Source organism: Larus michahellis, chromosome 4 (assembly GCF_964199755.1).
Source record: "Larus michahellis chromosome 4, bLarMic1.1, whole genome shotgun sequence".
NCBI classification, from domain to species: domain Eukaryota; kingdom Metazoa; phylum Chordata; class Aves; order Charadriiformes; family Laridae; genus Larus; species Larus michahellis.
Genome location: NC_133899.1, coordinates 53855046 through 53877238, shown reverse-complemented (window position 1 = coordinate 53877238; position 22193 = coordinate 53855046). Strand labels below are relative to the sequence as shown.

Sequence of the window (22193 nt, the reverse complement as noted above, 5' to 3'; positions counted from 1 at the left end):
TTTGTGCTGTTTTTTAAGGAATAACAAGAATATTATTCCTAGAGATATGGGTGTATCAGGGATGGTTAAAAATTATGTAAGTTATTAAAGTAGTCAGAAAGCTGTGAAAATTCCAACATCATTCAACAAGAATGATAAGGTTAAGGGGGAGGGGAAGTTTACCTTTAAAGTACTGTAATTTCAATTAAAAAAAACACATTAATTTTGGATTCTCTTTGTTGTGTTTGTTGTTTTAACTAAATAGGATTAAAGAGTTTTACTATACAAATGAATAAAGTCTAGAGTTGTTATCACAAGAAATTTTTAATATGGTTTGTGACAAGCAATATCAAAGTTATCAACTCTCAAGCTTCATGTTCTGAAACCAGACAACTCTCAGCAACAAAAAAAGTTGTGCACTGATAAACATAGGAGGCATATTGTATTTTTTAATTAAATATGAAAACATGAGCTGTGTACATTATTTTTTTCCCTAGAAAACACAGCAATTTCAAAAGTTTATCATAAAATATTTTCATGAAATGAGTGAACCAGCAAACACATGCACTTGTGTGCCTTCCCCCCTCCCAAGATAAACGTGATAAAAGAGACATACGCAAATGTAAAAGTTAACAGAACAAGTGGCATTTGGTTGTTGTTTGGTTCTTTTTGGAAAGGATGGAATGTAACATTGTGCTTGACCTTCTATGTCACAACAAAAAATATTTGGTGTGATATTTTAACATGTTCTTTTTAAGTTTCAATCTGGTGGAGAAAAATACCTTTTCCTATAATAAAATATGTCTGTTCTTTTTAAAACGTAACTTTTTTTGCACAAAATAATTTTGTAAACTGTCATTTCAAGGGCAAGGTAGGCGGTGCCATATCAATGTCCCCCCCGCCCCCCCACTTAAAAATGTGATCTGTTATCTGAAGCAAAACAGGGAAACACAAAAAAGAGCGGAGCAGAGGCTGCTTTGCAAAGAGAAAGAAGGGCGTGTCGGACGGGGGAGAGGGGAAGGGAGCGTGTGGTGGGACAGAAAAAAGTTAAAGGTCACTTTCGCCGTAGAGCGCCGTGGAGAAGGACATGTAGTCCAGCGCACCGGGTACAGCATCACGGCCATTGTAGGGTGCCATTCGAGCAATGCAGTATTCAGCCTGATCAGGAGGCAGCTCCCGCCGTAATTCATCCACAGTGATGTAGTTCTGCAAGGAGGACAAACAATAAGGCGATGGTTACTTTTCAACAAACTGACCTTCCTCGCAGGGAGAGTCACCCCCTGTCCCCCCAGGGCAGCAGACAACAGACAGGGACAGGACCCAACAACCTAGACTAGCACCGTACACCCACACAGGGAGCTCTCTGGGAGGAAACACAGTCACTCTCCCTACTACTTGTCCATGAAAATGTTTTTACAACGGAAAGAAAGGTTTTTTTTTTGTAGGAGGGGTGCTGGCACACCTAAAGAAAAGACCTGGAGGTAAATAAGGTGAATTATTAGTGTAAGACTGTGCCTTCCTGTAACAGTGGAGGTCCTGCTGAAAGCAAATAGGAGGAAGAAGAAATTTCATTTGGCTCCTGTGCCTCACCAGCAGGAGGTAACAGCTGCTTGTGCTGCTTGGGAGGTGCCATTCCCACTCTCCTGAGGAAGGACAGGAGCCATCCCCACTAGCTCTGGTCGGTGGCAGCCATGCAGGCAGCAGACAAGCAAACACTTTGTATTGCTTCCACAGTTCCCCCAGGAATCCTTGCCGTTCACAGCAGACATTTTTAATAAGCAAGCAAAACTTCTTATGTAAATTCAGCTTCTGGAGACTCGCTGAGCTGAAGTACCTTGGCTTCTCTCCATGCAGTAGGTAACAGTAGCTGCCTGTTTGCTAACCAGCATGTTGTCTTGAGCTGACTGACTCACCAGCATTTGCAGTCATCTAAATAATGGTTCAGGTTTCACACCTCTCTCTCTCCTGTGACTTTTTATTCTTTCCCTCCTCCCCTCCCCCCCGTCTTTCAGTTTAATGATTGGAGTGAATAAGAGGTATTTTTCTTCATAATGAAATACTGTCTGATTCATGCTATAGTCACTAGAGCGTCTTTAACACTGACAAGTATATTTAATGTACTGTACAGCGTAAACGAGTTAATAAGCAATACTGTATCCAAAAGTACCTATTTATTCAGTGATTAGCTTGTCTGAATAATGTGGAATTTTCAGGCCTTGAAAGACAATAGGATTGGCTTCAGTCAGGCAGATGCCTAAAGGATGGATATCATGGATTTCTACATTACAGATTTGTCCTGGTTTGAGGTAAAACAGAACCAACTTCCTGTTCAGTAATTTTATTTCTTAGCTAGGCCTCTTCCAACTCTCTGAAATTAACAGCATGTTGTGTTGAAAACAGTTCGTTCTCAGAGTGGTAAGACCAATGTTTACAGCTTGTGCCAAGGAATGGCACGCAGAGAGGCTCTTGCTTATACTTATTGCTATAATAACCAAGGTCAGCTAATTTTGTTATTTGCCCTGTTGGAGGGTTGGAAAAGCGTAGGGGGGTCCCACCTGTGGGGAGGAGCAGACAGGACAGGTGACCAAAAATTGATGAACAGGGATATTCCATCCCATCTGCCCCATGCTCAGTATAAAAGCTGACGGATTAAAGGGTCAAGTCTCTTCCTTCAATGGCTGACGTCTGGGGAGGACCCTGTCTGTTCATCTGCCTTTGATCCCGATCTGTGTGTTCCTGACTCCATCTATGGAATCCAGTTCCCACCTGTCGCTGAGTCCAGTCTGGGACTTCCCCAGTGCCTGATGGTGATGTCATCCTGGGAGTTTAATACGGTTTTGTATATACTGTATCTATTTAATTATTTTCCTTTTTATCTTAATATTTCATTAAAGTAGTTTACTTTCTTCTAAACTTGTAAATCTCTTTATCTCTCCTCCTCCTCTCCGTGTACGAGAGGCTGGGCGGGGGGGCATCTGTCGCTGGCCATTGGCCAATTTGGCCAAAACCATGATAAGATTATGAAAAGTTTATTAGTGAAACATGGAAACCAGTATTGGATTTACGGGTGACTTATTACAATCTGAGAAATGGTATCCCACATTTCAAGTGAGATGAATAAAATCATTAGCAAATATAGAGATATATTAATATTACATGTGCATATTATTTATTCAATTACATAAAAGATTAATGGGGATTGTTATATAAGAAAAATAAGATTACATAATTTATCAGCTGATGATGCAAATTTAGAAAATTAATGCTTTTAGTATCATCCTGTGAGTTTTTCTACTTTTGACTAATTTCTATGATTAAAAGATGCTCCTCTTGCAGGTACAGCATATCCTCAATGAAAATCTACTATTGATTGTATAACTACTGATAGTGACACACGTATATCTGAGAAAGATCATCTCAAGTTTACAGCTGTCAGTAATTAAGTTTTTCAAGACTAATCAAGAACCATCTGTTGAATTTGTTCATATGTTTTAAAATAACAAATCACGACCAAGCTCTTAATTAAATTTTTAAAGCGAGAGTGGGCAGCATAGTTCTGACTGACAGCTGAACAGGACTTTCAAGCGCCTTGGCAGGCTGCTTATTAACCCACACTTTAGCCTTGCACTCCTCCAGCGCTGCACAGTGTTCCTGTGAAAACACCCTCCGTGCTAGAGAGTGCTTCCCTCGAGACTTTCTCTCAGAGACAAGAGAAAAAGGAAAGCAGGGGCCGTGCAGATGCAGTAAAGGAAGGTGTGGAGCCTCACCTTATCTCCAGCCAGGATCTTAAAGGAAGCCATAACCTGGTCAGCGGTATCTGTATCTGCTGTTTCCCGGGACATGAAGTCGATGAAGGCCTGGAACGTCACTACACCCAAACGGTTAGGGTCAACGATGCTCATAATGCGGGCAAACTCTGCCTCTCCCTGGAGAACAAGAGAGTCACGTAAGCCTGGACGTTTGGGCAGCAGTGCTATAAAAGTGAGGAGAAACTGTCCACCAGCACATCTCACAGCTAGAAAAACAAAGCCAAATAGAAACCACTTCTGTTTGGTTTATTTTTTTTTTAAATCAGGATATTCTTTTTTAGCTCACTGTTATGTACAAATGCTTCCCACTCATTTGTCCTTTGGAATAAAATATTCTCAGCTCTGCCCTAGGATAACATCCAGCTGCATCTAGCTCTAGGACAATGCTCCTATCAGGGAACAATATCACACTGACTCCAGGGGAAGACGCAAATTTCTCTGTAACACATGTCGTGCTAGATGTCTGTAGAAATATTTGAATATCTGCATTCCTCAAATCCTTTACTTTCATTTACTAAATGAGAACTTTTACAGTTCTCTTCAGCTGCCAGAACAGAAACCACCAGAAGAAATATCTTTGGGGTCTTTAATAGTATCTGGTTCATCTTAACCAGACAGGCTTTGGAAAGAAGGACTTACATACCTGGAGTGGCCCAGGGAAGTAGCCTTTACAGGGAAGATCCTACAGAGAAGCTTGTTACAGAAGCCAAAACCTTGTAGTGTAGTTTTCTGCAATTTTTTTTGCATATAAACAGAAAAGCAACTATTCTCATCTCTGGGACTCCTTCCTCCCCAGGCAAGGTGGAGGGGAGGGCAGAGCTGAGTCTTCTCCTAGGAACAGGCTCTTCTAAAACATCTAGAACAGTATACCTTCAAGAGTGATTAAGGTATCTAAATCAACTGTTACTGTGGCTTGGCACGCTACACTAAAGAGTCTGTATTTACACTGGGCTGATGAGTACGATGAATAACACTGCTTTGCCTGACATCAGGAGCAAAGATGCTGGGAGTACAGCTGAATATTTTAGCACTATGCTCTTCTCCTGCCCTTTGATGAGCATCAGCCTTTGCTGAAGCTCTTCCTATTAGTTATCGTGCTTCTCCAGATGCCACATGTTACTGTTCCTACTCTGGTGAAGTAAAAGCTACAGGGAGGATGACTGGAACTTGAACTTACATGTACAGGAAAAGAGATGTGAAATAAATGGTAGGAATAAAGGAGCAGCGTTTGAGTGTATTCAGATCAGGTGATGTATAATTCCAGATGAGTTCAACTGATACTTAGGGCTGGGGAGGTTGTGTGTGCTGTGCAGAACGCAGGTACCGGTAAGAGGAAATTTACTGTTTCTTCCACTTGTAGCTAAACAGTTTGATAAATATAATTCTTATTTGAAATACACAGGAATTAGACAATAATTTCCAACTAACAAAGACTAATACTAGATTTAACATCCATTGCTGATAATTCTGGAAAATGAGGTTGTATTTACCTTGATTCACTACACATTCTCCCTTCATTTTTGAAGGTGCCTACAAGAATCACTTTGAACAGGAGTGATAGAGGGCTCTACATTACCATATTGTAACCCATGGAGATAAGGCAGGCTCGGAAATCTTCACAATCCATCATACCAGTCTTCTTCTACAGGGAATGATGCAAAGATGGAAAAAGCCAAGGGAGAAAAGGGAGACCAGTCCAGGGAAGAATGAACCCACAGGAGACATTACAAAGCATGAGTTTCAGGGGGGATGAGATGGAAGGAAGGATTTACAGGACAGCAAAAAACAATAGAGGAAGGGTAGTTTGTGAAACCATGAGGAAGCAAAAATGGTTTTGGACATGGAACAGTTTCCACACAAGGAACATATTGATGATGGAAAAAAGGAATGAAGAGACGAAGCACGACAGATTGAGAGATGGACAAGAAAAGGAGTGTTAAGTGACACAGAAGTAAATGGAATAGTTTGAAGATATAAAAGGAATTCTCCCAAGACAAACAATTAGGGAATTAAGAAGGCATAGATACCAAAGTACATTTAAAGAGGAAGTAGTATAGAAAAGTGATATATATATATATACATATATAGAGTCAAACACAAGAACAGCAATGACAGATGGATTAAGACAAACAAGAAAAGAAAGGAAAAAACTGTTATTTTTTCACAGTTTAACATCTGTCTGTGTTCACCACTAGCATTCTGTACCTGTGCATCGTTTCCAATATCGTAACCCAAGCTGATGAGACAGGCTTTGAATTCCTCAGGGCCAAGTGTGCCGGAGTGGTCCTGGTTATGCGGTGTGCCAGGCAGCAGGACATGCAGTGCCAGTGGGGTGATGGTGTGGGGCAGAAGGAAGGGAGACATAGAGGAGATCAAAGGGAGGTGGAAGGACAACGAACAGGTGCACCATGCAATGGGTGAGGAGAGAGGGAGAGGAAGAATGACATGCAGACAGAAAGACAGGGAAGAAAAATAAAAAGTGCACAACATTAGATATCACAATGACATTTCAGGATGTGCTAAAAATGCTCTTGGAACAGTTCCTTCTCAGAGAGCTCGTCACATCTTGAGAGCATTTGATTGACAAAAACAGTTGATGCTCAGAAGCCTCAAGATCTCCATCTCCCAAGTGAATTACTTGCATCACTGCTTGTTATCCATAGTGCCAGAAGCCCTGTGTTTCACTAGTAAACCGGAGTGCAGGTAAGCAGGCAGAGGCAGTGGGAAGCATTACCTTAATCTTCCAGTCAAAAGTCCCACTAAAGGAGTAGGTGAGGGCAGGTGTGTTTGGCAACACACCCAAGGAAGCTTAGCTGTCAGGGCATCCCAGGAACAGACAAGGAAAAACAGCTGAAGCTCAGGGGAGCAGTGTTACGGCTGTATTTTTACCTGCACATGAGGTGGAGCTTTGACAGGTAAAGCTATTTCAAGTGCTCAGCTCTGCAAACAGCACTGCTGTACAGCTCAGCACAACACGGCTTGGCAGCTGCTTTTCCATTTGCTCATTCCCCGCTCCCCCAGTGTTTGGATGTACCCATCAAACTATACACGAGCTACCACAGGAACTGAGAATCCCCCTCCATCCTGCAGAATTTTAGCTCAGGAAAGCCCTCAAGCACTGAAGAGCCCCTGCCTGCCACCACCATCTCTGGCCAGATCAAGGATGCTATAGACAGGATGGTGGGGCCAATTCCAATTGACTTTCCTTTCTAAAAAATCAGCTTTTAAAGTCAGCATTAAGCCTTCATAAATAAAATACACTGTTGAAGATGGGAAACCCATGTTCTCTCTGCATTATCAGACTGTGGTGGAGGGAGGGGCAAGCAATATGAAGGTCAAAATATAAAATCTACAGGGCTTTATTGGTCCCTCTGCTAAGAAAAGAAGCCATGGGTTTTGTTTTTCTTAGGCTGCTAGAGAAGGTCTGAAATAGCCAGCGTTCAGCAATCTGGAAGTGTTGCCAATCTCGGAGGGCAGGCTGCAGCCCTGTTCTCCTTTCAAACAGTATGGCTGCTGCAGCAGTGGTGGAGAGCAACACATATTTGCAGCACTGAGTTAGTATCTCCGCAGGCTGCTCAGGCATTTCCAGACAACACTGAAGGGGTCGATCATGGAGCCAGCTTCAGACTTGGGCTGCTGTCCTGTTTCCCTGCATGACACCTTTGTGATTTGGATTGTAGAAGGAAGACTTGCAGACAGGCTGCCAAACTGAGGGGAGTAGAACTTCTTTTAAGGAATTCCTTTCTTATGGCACCCATTAGTGCCTTGGCATGTATTTCCACAGTAAGGCAAAGCATGCTTTACATCAAGGTTTATCTACGTCATGCAATGCCACGGTGTGTATAGATCCTCCTCTGTTTGCTCCATACAAGAGCAATACTGGTTTCTTCAGTACAGGTTGATGCGATGGTATGTCAGAGCGGAGGACAGCTGCTCCAAAGAACGTTATAAATCAAGATAATAATCTGCTCTCCGGAGAAGATGGAGTAAAAGTCTAATTTCCAAAATAAGCCTTCAAACCTTTTCATACTTTAGCTTTATCTTAGCAGTTTCCTGTGAAGATATACTTAGCAGTCTTCACAGGAATGACTGCTCCACAGGAGTGATGTTTGTAAGAATGAAACATCTTCTATTGATCTAGTTTTACCACAGTGACTATTTGGGTTTTTTTTCGCACTGCACAGTCTACATGGAAGCTTGCAGTTTACCAAGCTGCAGTCAGAACAGACTTACCCTGTCGAAATGGTTGAAAGAAGCCCGGAACTCGTTCATTTGTTCCTGGCTGATTCCTTTGGCATCACGGGTCAGAATCTGGTTTTCCACTTCGTTGATGGTTCTAGCAATTGTTGTTAGTAACTGCTCCCAGCCCACTCGGATATGCTGGAAAAAGAAGACAGGACAATTTTTAAATTAAGAAGTAGCTCTTGTGCCTCTGTGGCCAGTGTACTGGATATGCTACTTGTTGCAAATTAAATGATCCTGGTGGCCAAGGCAGGAGAAGTCTTTTTGCTCAGAAAAGCTTCCTTCTCATCTGCAGTGTGAGCCAACCAGATGTTTAAAATCTGAATTTTGACCGAAGAAAATACTGAAGAGGCCAATTCCTCATCTTAAGAAAGCCTTGGTCCTTTGCAAAGTTCCTTTGCCTTGTCAGAGAAACATATTGGAGGCCTTTAACACAAATAAGAATGAGACCTAGTGCTTCTAGGACTTGGTTGGGCAGAAAACTCTCCTTACCAAGAAAATAAATAAACCACAGTCCTTGGAAGACACTGGTGCTCCACTGCCTCTGCTGTTGCATAATGGAGAGCTGGCCAAAACCCAAAAGACAAGTTTCAAAGCCCGGCTGTGTTCTGCTGGACTCATGTTGAACTCAGATTGCTTCCAAGAAACCTCACGTTGTCAACAGAAAGCCAGATTCCGGTTTTAAAAAGCTTTTGTTGGACTTTTTTCTTTTGCCAGGCTATGGCAGCTCAAAATTACTAGCACGCCCCTGGTCTTTCTAATCCGAGCTAATAGGTTGCCACAATTGGGTGGCAGGAGAAATGAGATCAGCCAATTTTTCAAGCAATAATGTTGATCTCATTCAGGTTATTTCTATTGTCTATATTTGGAAGTACTTTGGAATGGGTTGGCATAAAGTACAGCTATGAAAAAAAAATAAAAAATTCAGCGACATGTTGTTGCATGCTTGGCCATATTGTCAAACTCTCCATTTTCCTGAGAACTCCCAACATGTTGCCAGAGTTAGATGTGGCTGATGCTAACTGGCCACAGCAGATGAGGCTGGCTGATCTGCTTCCAAAACTTTTACCTCCATGGTGTAGTTGGTGTGCTTGTTGTCAAAGATAAGCGCTTCCTGGATCTGTTGGTGGTCTCCTTCCAACTGGTCAATCTTTGGTTTGTAATTCACAATGCTTTTCTCATACTGCCGCAAGTGGTTGAGCTGGTCCTCCAGGGTCCCATGCATCTCTATTGAAATGCGGCCAATCTCCTGCATTAGCAAAGCCAAAGGAGTCAGATCCCGTTGGAAGGACAAGCCTCAACATGCTTGATATTTATTGCAGCTATTTCATGCTCACACAGGACGATGATTCAAAAAAAATATCTCATGGAGCAGTTACTTTAAATGAACCGAGAGAGTGTCAGCAAAAATCTTAGCAGAGCCCTGAACATTTTCCAAGTGAGGTGAGTCACATGAGATATGTCTAATACAAGGATATAAAAAAATAGAAAACTGCAGTCCATAAGCTAGTTATGTATCAAGCTAGATCTTTTTCTGATATACTGTCTGCCACTAACTGTCTTAGTCCCTTCATACAAACATATTTCTGTAATTGCTTCCTTCTTTACAGCTCCTGCCATCAGTAATAGCTTCATATCTTTCCATTTCATCAACTCCAATTACTTTAACTCAAATTTTACCTAAAGGGAGAAGATCTCCCTTAAAAACACGTCTCCTCTGCTGGTTTGATATGCTAATTGTATTTATTTTGTCATGTGTATCAAGACTATTGCTGTGAAAGCAGTTACACAAAATATGCTTCTGATGTAGGGTCTTTAGCTTGCTGCATATAAACACAACTCTACTGAAATACCAGTGTTCCCCATTTTAAATCATGTTTTTTGTCTCTGTACTAAAGAGTTGGGGGAAGAAAAGTACAAGCACTTCGGTAACCAATATCAATCTTGGGATTCTCCATATTTTGTATTAAAGTTTCTCTTGCTGTAACCTGAAGGAAGAATGACTGTGACAGTGGTCAAGAAAGACCAAGGATAAGAAGATCAGTGAAGACCACAGAGGAAAACAGACTGTTTCAAAATGAGCAAAGCACTACCTCCATCTTGGTCTGGATCCAGGGTCCGATGACATTGGCCTGTGCACCAAACTGTTTACGAAGTCGTTCATTTTGCTGCTGGCGAGCATGTTCTTCCATCAGGGCTTGATCCCTTCTGGGAACCAGTTGCCGCACCTACAGCAAAGAATAACAAAGTGTGCAGTTTATACATACAAAGGCACAGGTATAGTAAATGTAGAAATTACCACAAGGAAGGGAGGAGCGGGTGTTTGCACTGAAAACAAGCAGTCATATGGTTTAGGACACAGTGGGAAGGCTCATAGAATGTGAATCCTATCTGCTGTAGGTTGCACACTGCAAACTCGTCTCAGGCCATGGAAGACCAGAAGAAACTTCCATTCACTACTGGGGTTTTTGTTGGCTCATGTTAATTGAATTGCAGGACCCTGTTCAGATCTCACTTTGGTGATCTCGTTTGGTCGTAAGAACCATCAGCACAGCTGGTATGGAGGGTAGCTGCTCTTTTAGGTTTACAGCAAGGGAAGGCTACTTGGCTGCAGAGATAAAACACCTGAAGGATTGAAGGGTGAAAAAGGATACTGATACTTACTTACTTGATACTTACTTACTTACTTACTTGCTTCTCAGGTCAACTGAGGACTGAAAACCTCAAACCTTTTAATTTAGCATCTTTCATTATAAAATAGCAAATAAAAGGGATCTGACACCCCTTAGGCATTTATATGAAAAATGTCTTCCACTTTCCAAGCACATGGCAATTAAGCCAAAAACAAATCACAGAAAAAAAAAAGAAAAGCTCATCAGTAGGCATGAGAGGGTAACTGAAGAGTAAATAATCCACTTCCTGGGACCCCAGTGATGGAGCAGTGGTGCCCTGCCACACTAACTTGCAAGGTTGGAAAGAACTCACATGTTCCCATTTGCCATTGATCTCATGTGGCGTGATCGTAGTGTAAGGATTCGTTCCTGCCATGTTGACATGGTATGTCTGGACAATCTTTGAGACTTCATTGTGGATTCCCAGAATGGCCTGTCGCTCCTTGTCGGCATCTGGCAAAGTGGCTTTGAACTGTTCGTGGGCTGTGGTCAATCCCTGCAGAAGGAAGACAGCAGCAAAGGGAGTGTAAGAGCATTAGTCACTGAATAGTCTCTTCAGCAAATGTATCCCTGCAGAAGTGACTGCAAAAGCTTACATGTTCCCAGGATACAAAGCAGGCTACTCTAATACTCTAATACACTTTTCAGGTTCTCTCAGCATCACTAAAGAGGCTATTCTAAGTAGTTAAATGATGTGAAGTCTTGTTTTCCCTCCGTTTCTGTCCCATGTTGACCAGTGACAGGGACCACAGCCCCCAAAATGGTGGAATAATTTTGGCTCATAATTTAGGGGGAACTAGTTCCCCAACACTGCTCAGTGACTGTCTGTCAGCCCCTTTGGGAAGAAGATCTGACTACTAGCATTACTTGAAAGCAGTCATATCTCACTAGTGTAAATATGCCATGTTATTCTTCTCCTACTAGGTACGTACTAGTTTTACACCTAAGATAACTCCAGATAAATACTAAGAGCCAGATTCAGTCTGATCGGAGTAAGTTAGATCTAGGTGAAGGTCTTCCAGCCAACGGCAAACTTGCACAGGCAACAAATGCTCCTGCTGCTGAAAACCAGCTCCTTCTCCCTGAACACAACAGGCCCTTTCTGTTCCCCATCTTGCTGCGGTGCCCAGACTGTGCTCCAAGGACCAATGGTGGGGGCACGCTTGCTGGTAGTTTGTGGACAGCTGACAAGCCAGTTGGTCCTGGCTCATCTCCCACTGCTTCTAAAGGCCTTTAAGGTACTTCATCGCAGAAGCCTGGAAGATCAAGACTAGGGAAGCAAACGCAGGGAAAGACACAGCAAAACAAATCGGGGACAGAGAGGCACGTGCAGGGGTAGTCGAGGGAACAGTGTGGACAGAAGAGGGAATGAAAGTAAACTGCATGATCGACCACTCTCTTACAATACACACACTGTAACTACTTTTTGTAAAATTGCTTCCTTACATGGTGACTCATTACTTTGCAGCTGCTGCGGGGCCACAGAGATGTAATGCAAGTCTGGGGGGCTGGGAAAGATACTGCAAACAGTCACAAAGAGATGATGGAAGTGTTTAAATCCTGTTCAGATTTGTTCTGCGTTATGAAAGACTTAATGAACCCCTTTGTCAGCAGGGAAGGGTGGAAGAAACAAGTGGCAGCTCAGTAACAGCTGATACCAGGCTAGGGCTCTTTCACTAGCCCTCTGCCCCCCTGTCTGCATAGTGTCCCCTGTTGGTGTCCCATCTGCTGCCTCACTGATGGCCATGTTGTTGTCAGCCATTCCTGCAAAGTGCTGACTTGGATCATTTTCATGAGCCCATCAAGTAGGAGAAATAGAAGTCCCCACTGCAACCCGTGGACGAGTAATTCCTGCTGTCAAAGGTGTGAAAATTACCTGCAGATACCTCAAGTTGCTTTTGTAATACCCTTTCAGATGGTAGAAAACTGAGATAGTGTCTCTGTTTTCTTGCAGGAGGTAAGAAGACTTTCACTTCAAATGGTAATTTCACTTCAAATGGTAATCCACCACTAAAGTGGACGATTCTGATTTTTTTTGTGCTCAGCACTGAAACCCAGCTGGCAGCTCAATAACTCCCCTGCCCTCTTGGCACATCCTATCACATAAGACCAAATGACCTGGACATTACATGGGACAACTGACCTGCAGAACCTGTGAGCAGCACTACGCTTTGCTCATATGAGTTAAAAAAACAACCACAAGACCCTAAGAGAGTCTCTCAATTTTCAGGCTTTCATTAATAAGACAGTGGAGTAAGACTGAAAAATCCACTTTCAGTTTTTTGTGTCCAGCTAGGATGGTGTGAGCATGTTTCATACCTATTCAGATCCACGTTTTTGGAGGAAATCAAGGAAAACCACTCCTTTTTGTTTCTCTTGCTAAGGTACACTCACTAGAGCAGAAGCACCAAAACATGACCTACAAATTCAGCACCACCAGGAATCCAGAAGACCCCCAACTCTCTATGCCAGCTGACTGGTGCAAATGACTACTCTGTACCTGGATCTCCTCAATGGTGTGAACAATGAACGTGTCCTGCAGGTCCTCCATGGCCCCTTCCATCCAGTTATTGAAAGGGGCAGCTCGTTTGGCATATTCCAGGTACAACTGGTCAATTGTTTCCAGTAGCTTCTCTGTTCTCTGGGCATGCACAAAAAAAGAAAGAAAATCAGGAAAGAAGGTTAGAGAAGAATAATCACATAAATATGTGGGTTGTCTGAGCTGCTCCTTCCTTTCAGACCTCCTTGGTGCTCTCAGGATGGCACTACAGTAAAAGTCTCTCTGCTGTTAAGAGATTACACACAGGATGTTTTTTTTTTCTCTGAGGGAAAAATTTGAGGGTCCTTTGAAATAAAACAAAACAAGGACAGTCTTTTCAAGCAGAATGAAATTACAAAACACATAAAAGTAGAAAAAAAATCAATAGCCTGAGCAAATGAATGGCATCATAATTGGGCTGGAAGGGGAAAAGCAGGATAAATACACTGAAATGTAGCTCTTGTTTACAGTCTAGGATGTTCTAGGAGTCCACAAAAGAGCTGAAATTGGTTGCTCGTGCCCACTGCAGCTTGTTTCCCACAAATGACCTACCCACATAATCCCAAAGGTCCAACTTGTAACATGTCTCACCTCCAAGGCTTCTCTACGTTTCTGGGTTAGGGCACCCAGATTATCCCACTGATCACAGATCTTCTGGCACCTGGCATTGACACTGGGAGAGTCGTAATAGTCCAGCTCACTATAAGGGGTGGGGAAAAAAGGACCAGAAGTCAAATAAAAACATTTTGGAGAAGAAAGAGAAACCAATTAGAAAACTGTATCAGCCTTGATGACAGGTTCAGACAAAGAGCTCACGGTCTCTGCAAGTAAAGTGAGCCAGGAAGACAGCAGTATCTAGTTTTGGAGACACTGTATGTTACGGTACATCAAACAGCACAGAACAGGAAGAAAAACAACCACCACCCAAGGCCTCAACAAACACTGGTGCTGGCTGCCTGATGGGAATAATTTGGCATTGGGGGAAGGGAGTACAGACCTTTGCTCAAACTGAGAATAAGCAGATTATGAGCAGAGCAATATGTCCCTGTATTCTCCTTAAGAACACCAAGCAGGCTAACTACCTGCATCTTGTACATCAGAATGGGCAGCAAAGATTTTATTATGAATGCAAAGAAGCTGGTTAAGGTTGTTCCAAGAGTTGCACAGTATGGGTGGCAAAGAATAGCCAAATTACACAATCCATCCATTTATTTAGGACAATCCCAGAATTACAGTGTAGGTTTCTCTTCTATATGCCTGACAGAGAGTGCTTTGCTGAGATGCCTGGCTGGCACTCATGAAAGATGGGCTGGTAAGAGTATGGCTGGGGAAAGGAGAGCACGGGGGTAAACTGAAGCTTGGGGTCTTGTATTGCTTTGTGCTCTTGGTTCTGCACGTGGACAAAGAGGGAGAAACCTGCAGGCAGAGGGAGATCAGCCAAACTGTGAAGTGTCAGCCTCAAAAGAGAAAGCAGAATAACTCACTGGGCTACTGAGAGACCATGGGACATCTGATGAGCATTTCTCTAAGCAATAGTGCAGGTTTAAACAGTTTCTTCTTGCCTCCCTCAGCCTTGTTTCTTCCCACCATTGTATTGCCCTCCTGAGGTGTGTGGGCACAAGTGCTGGTGGGAGTCTTGCGGTAAACTAGTCAGGAAACTGATTTGGGCTAAAAATAACTTTTTCTTTGCCGGGTTTTTAATCCAGATCAGTTCCTTGATCTACTTTGCTGCAGAGACAGCACAGCAGATGAAAGAACTGCTTCTGAAAGCCTGGCTTGTAATGCAGCCGTTCTGGACCACTGCTGCTGGGGAGTGGAACATACCGTGTCCCCAAAACATGCCTGGCACAGGCAGCCGCAGTGGCTTCTTCCAGACCCTCTCCATCTCCCTGGCAGTGTATCTCTGGGCGAGAAAAGAGCTCAGCTACAGTTTTTCAGGGCATGGCCTCTTTCTAAGATGGAAAATGGCTTTTGGAAGGATGTCCGAGCCTGCTATTCCCACACTTTGGAAGAAATCACCTCTCTCCCCCAGCTTAGGGCCCAGCCCTTCCCCGTTGCTCTTAGAGCTGCAGCTGCTTTGGCTGGCATGTAGCGTGTGCTTTGGAAGTGGCAGGTCAGCTAATGCTTGCTGACTAGCCAGCCTCGGTTTTAATCTTACTGACATGGAGGATTGCCTTGAACTCTCCTCCGGTTCCAAGGTCAATCCTCCAGTGGACAAGGGAGCAATTCTGTAAACCCGTGTTGTTAAAGGAGATAATGATCTTGATCCAATAATCCTGACTTTTAAGAGAAAAACAGTCCTTCAGACAAAGAGTACTGATCTTAGCCCAGACACTAACTTAAGATAGGCCAGTGTGATATATAAATATTTTTAAAAAAGGAAACAAAGTCAAAGCCAACTTGTTCAGACTGTTTTTGCCAAGAAACATGCAGGGTTTCAAAATCTCTCTCCCTGTGCTGCAGAGACCCGCTCTTTAACTACCTGCTATCCCTAGCAATCAACTGCCCACCCTGAGGAGAGTCCATTTCTCCTGGTAACCTGTGCCACTCGTCACTCCAGGAAAAGGAGTGGAGGTGAAGGTTTCCTAGCTGGAAGAAGCAGGGAGGGAGCTGAGCTGCTGTGAGGACAGGACACCCTGAAGCAAGAGCCGACTGGAGTCCATGTGGTGCAGTACTCCTGCGGCAAGGGGCCCAGGGTGGCAGCAGAGGCCATGATGGGCTCAAGCATCAGCAGGTGTTTTTCCTGCCAAAATAAGGAGGATTTTTTTTTTATAAGAGCGAGCAAACTGAGAGCCTGCTATCCTCTGCTGTTTCCTTCTGTTCCTGGAAAAGTATGATGGCATTACAATTCTGAAACCTAGGCAGGCACCAGCGGCAGGTCAGACTCTTTAGGAAAGGGTTCACAGCAGCATAATGATCTGGAAGAGGATGGAAACTTGGCTTGGGAATATAATACTGACACCCCCGCATCAGCACCCACGACTCATCCGTTTTCTGGCCTGCTCTTGTAGTGCATCCGGATACTGGAGAGCAGTATCCTAGATACTGTTTGGAAACACTGGGACTTCCCAACATTTTTGTACGGAGATTGATTTATGTCTCTCCAGAGGGCAAAGGGCAAAGATGATTAAGCCTCTCTGGCCCCAAGGATGGGATGTGCGCTGGGGTGCCGTACTTCAGCTCTTGTGCAATAGCAGCAATCTGTTCCACGCGGTCCTGGTGTGCAGCCAGGTCGCTCTCAAAGGCCTCGTGTTTCTTCAGCAGGGCCTTTATCTCCGAGAGGGTAGCAGTTTCGTAATCCTTCTGCTGCAGCATTGCTTCCTTACCTGGGGAGGGAGCCAAAGGACAGGAGAGTGAAGGGCAGGACCCAACGCCCCCAAAGCCAGCTCCTGGCCACCAAGGCAGCCCTGGCACCCTGCTCCAGACACCCTGCTCGAGGCTTGCCCCCATGCATGCTGGCCTAGAGATGCACAATCCTCACTTTCAAATCAGGGAGTGTGAGTTTGCCATTAACAACAGAGAAGGGCACATAGTGCACCTCAAGCCAGTGCTGTCAGTTTATACTGGACTCGTCTCAGTATGTGCAAACTGGGCTATGCTGGTCCTCCAAATGCCAACTGTAGCATTTACAGTAGGGCAACTTTTTCTCTTCTCTGTAGCTCTTTTCTATCCAAAGTTCTCACTTTGCAATAGTTAGGGAATGCTGATGTGGACGCATGATGTCGCAGAACAGAGATCAAGCTGATTTTCATGCATTATTTTCTAATAAAATAATAAATGAACCTGGCATTTTTGAGAGGAAAATCTCATGTAAGGACCTACACATGATCCATCTCTTCCCCCCTACATAATGGACAGCACTATGTCAGGCAATAGGAAGCATGTAGGTTGGCATTACCATCTGTCCAGGACTCATGAATGGATGCTTTCTGCCGGAACTTCTCTGCCAGGTGATCCAGCCTCTCTAGCCTCCGGATCTCATTCAACAACCACTCCTCATAGCCCTTCTCAGCCTGCTCTAGGCCACCCCAGGCATTGTTTATATCCTAGAGACAGAAGCATGAGAAGAAAAGGCAGGTTAGAAGATGAAGGGGGAAGATGTATCTCAGCATTAGTCTCCACGAGCTACATGGCTCCAATTGGTTGGAGGGAGTGGATGTGGCTTTTAATCTCACAGGGTTGTGCAGAGATGAAATGCCAGACTTAAGATAAGCAGGACCAGCAGTCTCAGGATACACCTGTCTGCACAAGAGTCCCTCTCAAAACACTTCCCAACATGAAACTTTAAAAAAAAAACCCAACCATTTTTCAATTAGAAAAAATGAGAGCCACCCAGACATCTCTTCATAAAGGCATGCAACTTGTGAAGACCCTCAGAGTCTGGTTTAGATACAGGGAAGCAATGATCGCTTGATCCTCTCTTATTATGGCCTCACTGAACTATATTCCGTAGGGTTCCTACCACACAGTATCTCACCCTGAAGGTGGGCATGCTCTGCCCATCCATGGGTAGAAAAGGCACGGCTGGGGTATATACGAGCAAGTTACACCTACTCACCGAGACCATTTTCCCTTCTGAAGGCATGAAGGCCGGCCTGTTGCTGAGCCGCAGCTTGGTCTGCAAGGTGTTGAAATTGATTTCAAGTTGGCACTTCTCTTGGACCTTGGGGGGCTTGTGCAGGCGACGGTAGTCCCGGAAGTCCTCCAGTTTCTGCTGCATGGCTTGCATGGTGTTCTCTGGGGCCCGGTTCTCCAGCCAGGGGATGGTGCGACGGATCCACTCCAGCAGCTGGAAAGAGCAATGACAAGAAGCGTTGAACTGAAAATTGTGTTAAAACTACAGGTGTTGCTCTGATCTCTTTAGGGACCATTTAATTTTATGCTTGCTGTCAGAAAGATTCTGCCACCAGCAGGGCTTGTAAACAAAAGTTTGCCAGCTTTTTTGGAAGTACTTTTTTTTTTAATGAGCAGCATATTCCCTACCACACTAAGTAGAAGTGCTTGTTGCAGCACTCCCAATCCAATATGTTTAAGGCGTAGCTTTTGCACAATCAGGACCAAACGATGTTCTCAGATTACACTAAAGCCTTAGAGTTTTGCTGGACTGTTGCATAACTAAAGGACGCTGTAAATCATATTACCTCCAGAAGGATCTGACAGGGGAAATCAAGTCTAGCCTCCGGTTACACTTTTCCCACTCTAGCTTCCTTGAAGTCAGTGTTGCTCTTTGAATAGCCCTCCTTAGCAAAACCATCTGGGCAGCTGTCAAAATGATAATGCAATGGGCAGTCTATAGTTTGAGTGGAGAAGTGTCCTATGCTTTTCATACGAGGCTGAAACCAAGCTCAAGGTCTATGCTTGCCCTTCTGTTCTCCACCTTCCCCTCTGTGCTTATCTTCCACAAACATACTCCAGTCCACATTTGGTCACTTCTGTAGTTTCACAGCTGTCAGTCTGTCAGCCTCCTCAGTTAACCAAAGCAGCCTCCAGCTTGTATCTTACACAGATTCTTTCCAACTCTCAGCAAGTGCATATTTCTTTCCTCAATTATCTCTAACTTCCATTCTCTCTGATCCAATTCCTGACTTCTGTAGTATATGGGTATACAATTTGTATGAAAGATGTTATGAACTTGTATAGTCCTGAGGAATGCAAATTAAACCAGCTTGATTTTTCCTTTCATTTTAGCATTTCTGTGGTTGCTCTTAATAAACTGGGAAACTCAAAGCTGCTCTATGGAAGCTTTCTGTTTTAAAGTAGATTGCTCTTGTCTTTAAGGTAAGTTCGATGTTTAATTTTTCTCAAGCTAGAAGGGGAAAAAAAAATTTCCACGGAAATGTGGGCCAACAGCATTCCCCAAGACTAGTTACCAGTGTTATATGCAATTCCTTTCCACATACCACCACCCAGAAACCAACAGCACCATGGACACCTACATCACTGGCCAGTTTTTCGTAGTCTTCCATGAGCTGTTCGTTTTCTTGGTTGACTGCCAGCACCTTGCAGATACGATTTGCTGCTGTCTCCGCCTGACGAAGAGAAGAAAAACAGAAGGGAAAAGCGTAAAAAAAAAAGTACAAACCAAAGCTTGCAGCTTAGCTTCCTGCTACATACCTGTGGGTAAGTCTCCTACACTTGGCTCTAGCAACCTGTCTGCACTTCGAAACATCTGTCCTGACTGCTTTGCTTTCTATCTGATCTTCTAGAATTATTTTTCCTTTCTCAGGTGAACACATTCCTTCAGAGTTTCTCAGCTCTACTGATCCCACCCTACGTGTTGTGAGACAACCACATTTCTATGCTTTTTCTGAAGCTGCTTGTACGAGACAGCCCTGTTGTTTGCTTCCTAGGAGAGGGACCCTGGCTGCCTCTTTACAAAGACAGGGGGTTTCTACCACCACCTCCACTCTTCTCACCAGCATTCAGAGCTGCAACAGCAGTAACTGAGTGGTGTCAAGCTGATGAGACTCTCTACGTGCTTTTACCCCAGAAAGAACTACCTAAACTGAGTTAATCCATAGACTGGACTTTGGAAATTTCCTAATTTTGTTTGGAAGATAAAGTGGTAAATACTCCTCTTAACCTTAAATTCTGCCCAGCAGAGCTCTCTTCCAGCTTTCCCTGTATTTCTGGCTCTCATTACAGGGCCACCTCCTCCAGCATCTTGCCGCATGACACCTACCATGTATTCAAGGTCTCATGATCCTTCTGAGAAGACGATTTTTATTTTTTTTCCCCTTTATGGGTAATCTATCTGCTTACTCTCCCAAAACAAGTCTCACCAAAAAAGAGCCTGTTGTTACAATTTAGTTTTTTTGGTTTTTGCTCTCCCCCCACCCCCGCCCCCGCATTGTGGGCCCAAAACCTTGTTCTCTGCAGGGAGCTGAACACGTTAAAACATGAATTTGGAACAAAGTAAGGATCAGAAAAATCCCAGCTATGAACTGAGGAGCAGTCAGTCTTCCCTGGAGTGCCATGCGTGTGTTTGGCATAAGGAACATACAGCAAGCTGATCCTTGCACAGCATGTATCTGTGGATATCAGCTCCCTTTATCATTACCGTGGTAGACGCCATGCCACAAAGGCTCGGAGGATGTGCCCCTGTGATGGGTGTCAGTGGATTGCTCAGCATCCTCTTACCCAGTACAGCTATCACCCTGGTGCCTGGGGAAGGTGCTAGAGCTACCCACAAGACCTTTGTGGAGTAGTTCTCCTTACAACTAAGTGGAGTTGAAGAGGAGAGGGCACATGCCAACACTACAACAGGCCAATTGCACATGGTGTTGTCCTGCCTTAAAACTATGTGCGGGACTGATGCCAAAAGAAGTTTCGCTGAGCTTATAGCTGGCAAGTTTCAACCTTTTTCTATTTTTAAAAGGCCTTTTATTATCTGTTTATTCAATCTCCAAGGCCATTTGAGAAAAATCCTCTAATTTTTGCAGCTGATGAGAGGCAGCAAGAATAGCAATAAAGTCATAGACTATACAGTGATGTATGGATTGCTAAGGTCCCAAGGGATCTGGCAATCTTATTCATTTATAAGAAGTGGTAAAAACATATATTCAGTCATCTGTCCCTTCACTAAAGCAGGGCAGCTAGCAGATACACAGAAATTAACTAATTTAAAACACATCAGAGGGACCTGTACAGGAGAAAGAGCAATTTCACCTAAAAAAAACCCCAACAAACTGTAAAAAGTGCAAACAATGGTTACATTTAAGAAAGCTTGTACTTTGTTCTGTTTTTAACTAAAGTTTGTACTTTAGTTAAAGCTCTTTGATATCCAGAGAAAACTTTATAGACATGGGACCAAACAGTATGTCAAAAAGACATTGCCAGAGCCCCACCATGATGTGCCTAGTGACTGCAGGGAACTGGTGGTGCCAAGTGTTTATCTCAATCATCCCAGGAGAGAAGCTCCCTGCACACTCTTAACTCTCTTCTTTTTATACCCCAGGAGCTCACTGCAGCAGCAACCAGCTGTGCAGGAGGGACCCCATTATGCGTAGGCATATTTACATGTATCTGACAACAGATTTCCTCCAGCTGCCCAAGTTTTTAAAAATATATGTATGTATATATACGTGTTGAACATCTGTCCAAACACAAAAGCCCTCTCAATGACAGCAATTACGACATTATTTGTATTATCCTAAAGGCTGAAGTGTAGAGGCTTTCCCTTCCCTATCAGTACTTGCTTCCCTATGGTTCTTGACTACTCCAGAGCGCTCTGTGCAACAGTGTGCTGCTGCAGCAGCAGGAAAGGCTCTGTGGCCACTGTGACCATTAAAGTCATGAGCAACACATTACACTGACTTGCTTTGAGCATGGTAGGACAAAAGGATCCCAGTGCTTTCAGGTAATCTCCACAAATACCTCCGATGCTGCTGCTAATAAGCTGATCTGTGGTGATGGCAACCTTAGTCAAACACTTTCAGGTAAAAGAAGGGTGGCATGCTAAGATGTTTACATGAGGCCAAGGCAGCTCCCCCTACACTTTCATTAGTGGAGTGCGAAAAGCCATTTTGGCTTCCCCCCCACTGCTGAAGGCAATGATGCATTTTGGATGCTCACACTGACTCCAAACAAGCCAGGATGCCCACAAGGCATGGAGCAGCCCAGAGAAGATGCACCATCCTGGGGGCTGGAAGCTGCATACCTGTGTTCTCAGAGAACCTGTGTGAGCCGATCAGCTTCAGTACAGTGTCATGCTGACACATTACACTACTTGCACTCAGAGACTGTGGGGAGGGCAAGCCCAAGGCATTCTGCTCAATACCATGCTGCCATGTGATAGGCATGTGCTGTTTGGTGGACTCAAAATGGAAATCTGAATAGACAAAGTAGCAGTAATTTCTGTGCTTTTTGCCTTTTCTGTACTTCTCAACCCTGACTTAGACTGCTTAGGATGGAAGCGGAGTTAGCTGTCTCTCTAGCTCATGGATCCAGGTC

At 43.9% G+C, this 22193-nt stretch overlaps 1 protein-coding gene across 7 annotated transcripts in view; it reads right to left on the bottom strand.

Annotated features, from left to right (window-relative positions):
- Positions 1-284: 284 nt before the first annotated feature.
- ACTN1 (actinin alpha 1) overlaps positions 285-22193 on the bottom strand; it is a 92277-nt gene continuing 70368 nt past the window's right edge. For 3 of the 7 annotated variants that reach the window (XM_074584874.1, XM_074584875.1, XM_074584878.1), the window contains 13 exons: positions 19178-19270; positions 17800-18030; positions 17140-17287; positions 16417-16567; positions 13833-13941; positions 13203-13343; positions 11016-11198; positions 10124-10258; positions 9100-9279; positions 8022-8168; positions 5994-6074; positions 3747-3905; positions 285-1185 (listed from right to left, as the gene is read on the bottom strand). In XM_074584874.1, coding sequence (XP_074440975.1) covers positions 1027-1185; positions 3747-3905; positions 5994-6074; positions 8022-8168; positions 9100-9279; positions 10124-10258; positions 11016-11198; positions 13203-13343; positions 13833-13941; positions 16417-16567; positions 17140-17287; positions 17800-18030; positions 19178-19270 — 1917 coding nt within the window. In that variant the 3' untranslated portion in view covers positions 285-1026. Of the gene's footprint in view, positions 1186-3746; positions 3906-5364; positions 5431-5993; positions 6075-8021; positions 8169-9099; positions 9280-10123; positions 10259-11015; positions 11199-13202; positions 13344-13832; positions 13942-16416; positions 16568-17139; positions 17288-17799; positions 18031-19177; positions 19271-22193 lie in introns of all 7 variants that reach the window. The other 4 variants (XM_074584879.1, XM_074584881.1, XM_074584876.1 and 1 more) reach the window with 2 other exon arrangements.